The sequence below is a fragment of the Carcharodon carcharias genome (genome assembly GCF_017639515.1).
Source record: "Carcharodon carcharias isolate sCarCar2 chromosome 27 unlocalized genomic scaffold, sCarCar2.pri SUPER_27_unloc_1, whole genome shotgun sequence".
NCBI lineage: Eukaryota > Metazoa > Chordata > Chondrichthyes > Lamniformes > Lamnidae > Carcharodon > Carcharodon carcharias.
The window spans coordinates 2425475-2435243 of record NW_024470624.1 but is presented as its reverse complement, the minus strand read 5'-3'; the positions used below and the strand labels follow the sequence as shown (position 1 = coordinate 2435243).

At 44.3% G+C, this 9769-nt stretch overlaps 1 protein-coding gene across 1 annotated transcript; it reads left to right on the top strand.

Annotated features, from left to right (window-relative positions):
* The first annotated feature begins 4956 nt into the window (after positions 1 to 4956).
* Positions 4957 to 8449, top strand: LOC121273601 (gastrula zinc finger protein XlCGF7.1-like). The gene is made up of 4 exons (XM_041180755.1): positions 4957 to 5039; positions 6925 to 6997; positions 7464 to 8217; positions 8436 to 8449. Exons 1-4 carry the CDS (start codon positions 4957 to 4959, stop codon positions 8447 to 8449), a joined length of 924 nt encoding a protein of 307 aa, XP_041036689.1.
* The last annotated feature ends 1320 nt before the right edge of the window (positions 8450 to 9769 follow it).

Below are 9769 nucleotides of genomic sequence, written 5' to 3'. Positions count from 1 at the left end.
ACTGGCTGGTCTCATGAATTTGCTTCCATTGGTCTGATGATCTTTGAGCCTGGGAATTCACTTTTCTGCTGAAATGATCTGCAAAAGCTGACAAAATAGATTTATTTTATCCTGGATGGTAAATATTGTTTTTCTACCACCACAGGCAGACCTAAAATAAATACAGAAAATGCTGCAAAGGCCTGGCAGCATCTGTGCAGAGAGAAACAGATTTCATATATGAGTCCAATATGACTCTTCTTCAGAAGTAAAGAGAGGGAGAAATGTGATGGGTTTGTTGCTGTTGAGGAAGAGGGGAGGGTCAGGTAGAACAAAAGGGAAAGTCAGGGATTAGTTAGCGGGCGGGCAAGATTAAATGTCAAAAATGTCATGGAACCAAATGTAAAGGGAGAGGTAATGGATATACGAAAGAAACAAAGCATTGGTCCAGAGTAAATGTTAATGGCAGAATAAGGGACAGCTCTGTCTGAAAGCAAAAATCATGACAATGAGATACTGACTGGCACTTGGTTAAAAAACACCTTGTCCCCTGTCAACGCAAGATGACCGCACAAGATGACTGCACAAGATGGCCATCAATACCCATCTGCACATGTGCACTTGTCCGTGTGAGCGCTCAACACCAATAACATCACTGGCCAGATGCTTCTGCAGTAAACCCAGTCCAGTTAAAAACATTGGAAAGTAAAACCACACATTTCTGTGGTTATTGTGAACAAAACTGTGTATGTTACAGATTGTGGAAGAGAAAACAGTGGATTGTATCTGACTCTATGTTCAAAAGGAAACAGAAACAGTGAAGAGAATAGTAAAATGTTTCAGGTATTGATGAGTGAGCTGCCAGGGTTTGTATATAATAGAACTGAAAATACGCCATGGAAACAGAGAAAGCTAAAGGAAGTGACTGAGGGGAAAATGGGTATTGGATTTTGTTCTGAATGAAATAGCCCTTTCTAGGTCCAAAATCCACTCTCTAGGATTGTTCATTGAATTTTGTTCTTCAGTTTCAGTTCGCATTAGGATTGCTGCAAGTTTGAAATTGGATTAAAAACAGGGAGAAACTAACAGGAGAGGATGAGTATCACACTGAGGCTGGGGGAATGAGTAGAGTTCTAATCTCCGTCACTCACAATGATGTCACGGCATGAAGCGGTACAACTGAGCACACCACACGTTGGCAGCAAACACAGCCACAAAAAATAGATACCAACAGAGGATAGAGTTGATGGCCTGAAGTTGTTGGACTCAATGTTGAGTCCAGGAGGCTGTAAAGTGCCTCATCGGAGGATGAGGTGCTGTTCTTCCAGCTTGTGTTGGGCTTCTCGGGAACATTGCAGCAGGCCCAGGACAGAAATGTGAGCATGAGAGCAAGGTGGTGAATTATAATGGCAGCAACTGGAAGGTCAGGGTCATGCTTGTGGACTGAGCGGAGGTGTTCCACAAAGAGGGCAGCAAACAGGGGACAGATGAATTAAAGATAAACCATCTGGGTCCAGAACATTGTGCACATCCTTTTACTCTGGTTGTCTTTGATCCTCAAGTAATTTTCTGTATTTTTTTAACCATGTTCAATTTTATTAATAAACTTTAATCAGTAAAAATATTTGATTTTTCTGGGCTTTTCATGATTGGATTTCTGCACTTTAGGGAAAGTGGGTGAGAGGGGTTGGCAGGCTCTTTAACAGAAAGTGACTCCCTCTAAGGTAATTGGCAAAGGAGCCACAGGGGGAGATGAGATTTTTTGAGGGTTTAGTGAGAGGGAGGAACTGAAAGAAATCAGTATTAGTATGGAAATGGTGTTGGGGAAATTGATGAGATTGAAGGCTGATAATCTACATCCCAGAGTACTTAAGGAAGTAACCATAGAAATAGTGGATGCATTGGTGGTCATCTTCCGAGATTCTATAGACTCTGGAACAGTTCCTACAGATTGGAGTGTACCTAATGTAACCCCACTATTTAAAAAGGGAGACAGAGAGAAAACAGGGAATTATAGAACAGTCAGCCTGACGTCAGTAGTGGGGAAAATTCTAGAATCCATTTTAAAAGATTTAATAGCTGAGCACGTGGAAAACAGTGGCAGAATCGGACAGAGTCAGCATGGATTTGTGAAAGGGAAATCATGCTTGACAAATCTACTGGAATTTTGCAAGGATGTAACCAGTAGAGTTGATGAGGGGGATCCAGTGGACGTGGTTTATTTAGACTTTCAGAAGGCTTTCGACATAGTCCCACATAAGAGATTGGCGTGTAAAATTAAAGAGCATGGGATTGGGGGTAGTATATTGAGATGGATAGAAAACTGTTTGGCAGACAGGAAACAAAGAGTAGGAATAAACAGGTCTTTTTCTGAATGGCAGGCAGTGACTAGTGGGGTACTGCAGGGACAGATGCTAGGACCCCATTTATTCACAATATATATTAATGATTTAGATGAGGGATTTAAAAGTAATATCTCCAAATTTGCAGATGACACAAAGCTGGGTGGGAGACTGAGCTGCTTCAGTGTGATTTGGACAAGCTGAGTGAGTGGGCAAATGCATAGCAGATGCAGTATAATGTGGATAAATGTGAGGTTATCCATTTTGGTAGCAAAAACAGGAAGGCAGATTATTACCTGAATGGCTATAAATTGAGAGCGGGGAATGTGAAACAAGACCTGGGTGTCGTTGTACACCAGCCGCTGAGGGTAAGCATACAGGTGCAGCAGGTGGTAAAGAAGGAAAATGGTATGTTGGCCTTCATAGCCAGAGGATTCGAGTACAGGAACAGGGATGCCTTGTTGAAATTGTACAGTGCCTGGAATATTGTGTGCAGCTTTGGTCTCCTTATCTGAGGAAGGATGTACTTGCTATAGAGGGAGTGCAGCGAAGGATTACCCGACTGATTCCTGGGATGGCGGGACTGACATATGAGGAGAGATTGAGTTCATTAGGATTATATTCGCTGGAGTTCAGAAGAATGAGGGGGGATCTCATAGAATCCTATTAAATTCTAACAGGACTAGACAGGGTGGATGCAGAAAGAATGTTCCCGATGGTGGGGGAGTCCAGAACCAGGGGTCACAGCCTGAGGATATGGGGTAGACCATTTAGGACTGAGATGAGGAGAAATTTCTTCACCCAGAGAGTGGTGAGCCTGTGGAATTTGCTACCACAGAAATTAGTTGAGACCAAGCTCTTGGGGCGAAAGGGATCAAAGAGTATGGAGAGAAAGCGGGAGCAGGCTATTGAGTTGGATGATCAGCCATGATCAGAATGAATGGGGGAGCAGGCTCGGAGGGCCGAATGGCCTACTCCTGCTCCAAGTTTCTATATTTCTATGTGATTTTTTTGACACAGCAAGTTGTTCTGATCTGCCTGAAAGCAGATTCAGTAGTATCTTTCCAAAGGGTAAATACTTGATGGGGAAGAATTTGCAGGGCTGTGGAGTTGAATGAATCAACAAGCCCTTTCAAAGAGATGGCAGGGGTATGACGGGCCGAATGGACTCCTTCTGCAGCCTGTGAATCTGAGCCTCCTGCTTTTGTGCAGGTTAAAAGGGACAGATTTCATTTCAGCCTCTTCCCTGTATCTGCATTTAAAGAGACGGGTTTCAGTTCAGCTCAGTGTGACCAATGTAACAATGTCTCCACTTCTCTATTTTTAAACATCGAACATGGCCGATTACAGTCAGCAACCTTCCTGTAGCTGTCTCTGGACACAACAACAATCTCACTGTTCTGCTGTATGGAACAATGTATGGAAATGGTTAAATCCAATAAACTTAACCCAGCAACAACATTGATCAATATTCTAATGACAACAAGCCTCATTCGAAATGTGGTAATGTTAATTTAAGGATTAAAAGTGGGTTTCAAGAACCATCTTGGGTTTGCGAGTTGGTCTCTAGCTGTGGAAGTACTGAGTGTCCCCTGGGGCAGGATTGTGGGAAATCGCTGATGGTTCAAGAACCTGAGGAAGAGTCACACTTCTCCCTGGGGTGGGTGCCCAACTGAGTTGGGGAAAGTCTCTTGGGTATTTCATAAGTAAACTTTTTAAAAAATAAATATTGATATTATTTGTCATTTCAGGGTCCTACCTTGCCTGATGGTTAAGTCTTTTTAAAATTAAAGCATTTGAGAGGGTCAATATGAAATTTAGGGGTTCAATTTGAAACCGAGTAATTAGGCGCCTGCAACCAATTTTATTTATGTACCCCTCTAACACTGAGAGACGGCCTCGAGAAGGTGCAAGAAAGATTCACAGGGATGATACCAGAACTGAGAGTGTTTCAGTTACAGGATAGATTGAACAGGTTGGGAATGTATTCTCTGGAAAAGAGAAGGCTGAGGGCTGACCTGATAGAGGACTTTAAGATTATGACAGGGGGCGACAGGGTTGATGTCATCAAGTAATCTATCAGTACACGATAGAAATTTTGAACTGAGAATTCTACTTGTCTTGAAACATGTTGCTTCCTTCAAAACTATAAATCTCTGTCCCCCACACACTCCCTCCTCCCTATTGATTGTAACCATAATTCATCCGACTATCCTCCTCCTGTTTTTCCCTCAATTCTCCTCCCCTGAAGATGCTGACTCTGGGTTTCAGTTTCACACTCACCTGTTGCCTTCCCCAATGTATTACCCAGGTGTCTAAAACTTTACACCTGAAGTTAACAAACTGTTTTGCTAAGGGGTCGTCACAATCAAAGCCAGTGACTACCCACATGTACTTTGTGTCAGGGTGGAGTCAGTGCGCCTCCCACCCCCACTTTCCATCCCAGTCCCAGGAGTTTGGAGACTGGGCTCCGGATGGGTAATGGCGGCCATAGCTCCCACAATCCCCCGCGCTGCGGAGACCGTTCTATCCACCGCGCGGACGAGCGGCCCGGGACTGCGCATGTCCGAGGGCGAGGGGAAGCTACGCATGTGTAGGGAATGGCGGTGCTCATTGGCCAGCCACTCAATTCGTCATGAGGATCAAAGGGTTTCCGGCGCCCCGCGATGGTTTCCGCTGCCCCATTGTCTTCAGGCGGGGAATTGACCAATGGGAAAAGTAGGAGGACCGGAAGGACTCTGGTCTCCCAGCCAATCAGAGCGCGGGCTTTGTGTGAATGAAGATTGAGCTTCACACAGAGTAAAACTTCCTCCTGTGTCCAACATCTGTGAGTAAAACACTTTCTTTTCTCATTTTGGGGGGAAATTTTTGACTTGCAGGAACTAAAGGGAAAGGAAGTGAATCCAGGGAGGGTGCAGACTCTGGAAAGGTTGGCCCAGGTCTCGCTCTCTCTCTCTTAAAGACATTGACGTCCTTTCTTCCCTCAGCTTGACACATTTAATTGTCTGGCTAAAAGGATGGTCTCTTTCCTAATGTTCACAATTGAAGGGGTGGTTTCCCCAGGAGATGGCTGACATTTAAGGGGACAGTAAATTCATATAGGACAGAGATATGTCTAGTGTTATGTGGTGCATATTAGATATATTATTTATGGCCCTTTATCAAAATACATTTATTATTATTTCTAGTCTTGTAATATAGTACTGTAGCTACGTTATTTATTTCAGTCCTAGAATCATTACAGCACAGAAGGAGCCCTTTCGGTAACTCGAGTCCATGCCGACTCTGTGTAGAGCAATCCAGTCACAGTCCCATTCTCCCTCTATATCCCCATCCCCCTGCAAGGTTATTTCCTTCAAGTGCCCATCCAATTTCATTTTGAAATTGTCTCCACTTCTACCATCCTCAAAGGCAGCAAGTTCCAGGACATGACCACCTGCTGCTGAAATAAAGTCCTTCCTCACATCCCACCTATATCTCTGGTCAAATAATCCTGTACTGTATATTACACTTAGCCCATTACTATGGGCACAGGCATATAGTTAAGACTAGCAGCATGGTTGCTGATTTTCAATGCTGCAATGGGCCAGAAGTTTGAAAAAATCTTAGACACCAGCAAAGCATCACAAAAAGAAATGAAGAGAATGAAAATGGAGTATGACCGACAACTAACAAGAAATATAAAAACTGTGAAGCTTCACTGGGCTGATTCCTTGGATAAAGGGGTTGCCTTATGAGGAAACATTGAGCAGGTTGGGCCAATACAAATTGGAGTTGAGAAGAATGGGAGGTGACCTTATTGAAAGATATCAGATTCTGAGGCAGCTTGACAGGGTAGATGTTGGGAGGATGGTTCCGCTCATTGGGGAGTTTAGAAATAGGGACACATTTTAAAAAGAGGGTGTCTCCCATTGAAGATGGAGATGAGGAATTTTTTTCCTCAGAGGGTCGTTCCCACATTCAGAGCAAGGGAAACGGCCTCTCACTGGAGTGAACTCGCTGGTGTATCAGCATGTTGGAATTCTCTTCCGCAAGGACCAGTGGAGGCCGGGTCATTGAGTATATTCAAGAATGAGTTATACCGATTTTTGATTGCCCAGGGTGTTGAGTGTTATGTGAAACAGGCTGGAAAATGGAGTAGAAGTGTAGATGAGGAGGAATTCCTTCACTCAGGGGCTGGTGAAGCTTTGAAATTCTCAACCCCAGAGGACTGTGGAGGCTCAGTCATTAAATATATTCAAGACAGAGATTGACAGGTTTTAGATAGTGAAGCTATTAAGGGATATTGGGGATTGTGTGGGAAACTGGTGCTAAGGTAGATCAGCCATGATCTCATTGAATGTCTAAGCAGGCTCGATGGGCCGAATGGCCTCATACTGCTCCTATTTCTTATGATCTCTGTCCTGACAGGAAGTGGTGAACGTGGATCTGTCAATCAACATGAACCTTCAGGAGAATTTGGAGGGTGTATATTAGGTACAGCAGAGTGAGAATGGAGAGAGGGTGTGTGGAATAGATTCACAGCTTTTGGGGAATGAGAGAATAAAGAATGTCCCACTGGAGCTAGAATTGTCTGTTCTGAATTTCTATTCTGTACTGACAGTGATGATGGTTGTGAATTCTTTTTACAGGATATCAGCAGGGGAGGATTTACAGACAGAAATCTGAAATCAAAGGTTAAGTTCTCTCAGAGTCACTGGGCTCATTGGGACCTGAATATCATTGGCTTTTGAATCTAGAAGGAGAAATGTTTGTCTGTTCTGTCTACTTTAAAAAATTTTAAACATCAGTGTGACTGGAAAAGCACTGACACACAGACACCCGAGTGAGAGTGTTTCCAGTGCACTGACTGTGGAAAGAAAGAGCTTTAACCAGTTACACGGGCTGAAAAAACGTTGCACCATTCACAGCGGGGAGAGACCATTCACGTGTTCTGTGTGAGGACGAGGCTTCAACTGATCTTCGAACCTGGAGAGACACAAGGACACGCGCACCATGAAGAAACCGTGGAAATGTGGGGACTGTGGGAAGGGATTCAAAGCCCCCTCTGAGCTGGAAACTCATCGGCGCAGTCACACCGGGGAGAGGCCGTTCACCTGCCCTGAGTGTGGGAAGGGATTCGCTCGGTTATACAACCTGCAGACACACCAGCGAGTTCACAATAGGGAGAAGCCATTCACCTGCTCTGATTGTGGGAAGGGATTCGGCCAGTTATTTAGACTGCAGTCACACCAGCGAGTTCACACCGGGGAGCGACTGTTCACCTGCTCTGAGTGTGGGAAGGGATTCAGTCAGTTATTTAGACTACAGTCACACCAGCGAGTTCACACCGGGGAGAGACTGTTCACCTGCTCTGAATGTGGGAAGGGATTCACTCGGTCATCCAACCTGCTGAGACACCAGCGATTTCACATTGGGGAAAGGCCGTTCACCTGCTCTGCATGTGCGAAGGGATTCACTCAGTTATCCCACCTGCAGAGACACCAGCAAGTTCACACTAGGGAGAGGCTGTTCACCTGCTCCGCTTGTGCGAAGGGATTCACTCAGTTATCCCATCTGCGGACACACCAGCGAGTTCACACTGGGGAGAGGCTGTTCACCTGCTCTGAATGTGAGAAGCAATTTACTCAGTTATCCCATCTGCGGATACACCAGCGGGTTCACACCGGGGAGAGGCTGTTCAACTGCTCTGAATGTGGGAAGGGCTTCACTCAGTTATGCCATTTGCAGGCACACCAGCGACTTCACACTGGAGAGAGGCCATTCACCTGCTCTCAGTGTGGTAAGGGATTTATTCAGTCATCCCACCTGCTGAGACATCAGCAAGTTCACACCGGGAGGAGGCTGTTCACCTGCTCTCAGTGTGGGAAGGGTTTCACTCAGTCATCCCACCTTCTGAGACACCAGCAAGTTCACAAGTGATTCCAGGGGTTGGATTCTGCTGTTATTGCTGTTGTTAATCACATTCAGGACTGAACCATGTTCATTCTGACAGTTGATGAATTGGGAAAATTGGAGGGTTTCTTTATGCTGGACTGGCCAGTCCCACGACTTTACCCCAGTGGCTGATGCTTTTTGAGCCTTGTTGCAAATATCTTGTTTCATATTTCACAGGGATCACAGGATGAAAGGGTGTTTGGAATGTAAAATATATTTAGTTTGCATTTCTGTTTGGAACCCCCCAAAGCATGCCAGGTTGCCATGGAGATGGGCTGTGCTGGTTTGATGGTTCTTCTGTATAATTTATCTGGGTGTTTCTCACAGAAGAAAACTATCACAGTTTGAGGGTCAAGTTGGCTGTGGTAGATTGGGAAACTACATGGAAGTTTATGACAGGAGACAGGCAATAGCTAGCATTGAAGGAATTATTACATAGTTACAACAAATATAGATCCTTTAAGGAATAAAAATCCAACAGGAAAAGTGATGTAATCATGGCCAACAGAAAAGATAAAGATTGCATTAGATCAAAGGGAGAGGCTCACAAAATGGCCAAAAAAGTAGTAAGCTTGAGGATTGGAGCTTTTTTCAGAATTCAGGAAAGGAGGACCAAGAAACTGGTAAGGAAAGAGAAAACTGAATATCAGAGCAAACTGGCGAGAAACATAAAAAGCAACTGTAAAAGCTTCTATTGGTATGTGAAAAGGAAAAGATTAGCAAAGAGAAATGTGGGTCCTTTCCAGGTAGAGACAGGAGAATTTATAATGGGGATTAAGGAATTGGCAGAGAAACTAAACAATGTTTATCTGTCCTCACAGAGGAAGATACAGAAATCGTCCCCAAAATGCTAGAGAACCAAGGGACTAGTGAGCATGAGGAACTGATAGAGATTAGTATTGCTAAAAAAGTAGTACTGGAGAAATGAATGGGGTTGAAAGTTGATAAATCCCCTGGACCTGGTGATCTACATCCCAAAGTGTTGAAGGAGGTGGCTGTAGAGATAGTGGATGCATTGGTGATCATCTACCAAAATTCTATAGATTCTGGAATGGTTCCTGCAAATTGGAAGGTGGTAAATGTCACCCACTATTTAAGGAGGGAGAGAGAAAACGGGGAACTACAGACTGACATCAGTAGCCGGGAAAATGCTGGAATCTATTATAAAGGATGTGATAACATATGAATTAGGAGCAGGAGTAGGCCACTTGGCCCCTTGAGCCTGCTGCACACTCAATATGTTCCTGATTGGTCTGATTGTAACCTGCCTACCCCGATAACCTTTTATTTCTTGCTTATCAAGAACCTATCTAACTCTGCCTTAAACTATCAAAGACTCTGCTTCCCCCGCCCTTTGAGGAAGAGAGTTCCAAAGATTCTCTACCTTCTGAGAAAAAAATGTTCTCCTCTGTCTTAAAGGGGTGACCCATTACTTTTAATCTGTGACTCCAATTTCCAAATTCTCCCACAAGAGGAAACATCCTTTCCACATCCACCTTGTTGAGGCTCCT

Coding starts and splice junctions, on each gene's coding strand:
- LOC121273601 (XM_041180755.1), top strand. CDS start 4,957: ATGAGGATCAAAGGGTTTCCGGCGCCCCGCGATGGTTTCCGCTGCCCC. Junction 5,040..6,924: donor GGAATTGACCAATGGGAAAA/GTAGGAGGACCG, acceptor CTGTACTGACAG/TGATGATGGTTGTGAATTCT. Junction 6,998..7,463: donor ACAGAAATCTGAAATCAAAG/GTTAAGTTCTCT, acceptor TACAACCTGCAG/ACACACCAGCGAGTTCACAA.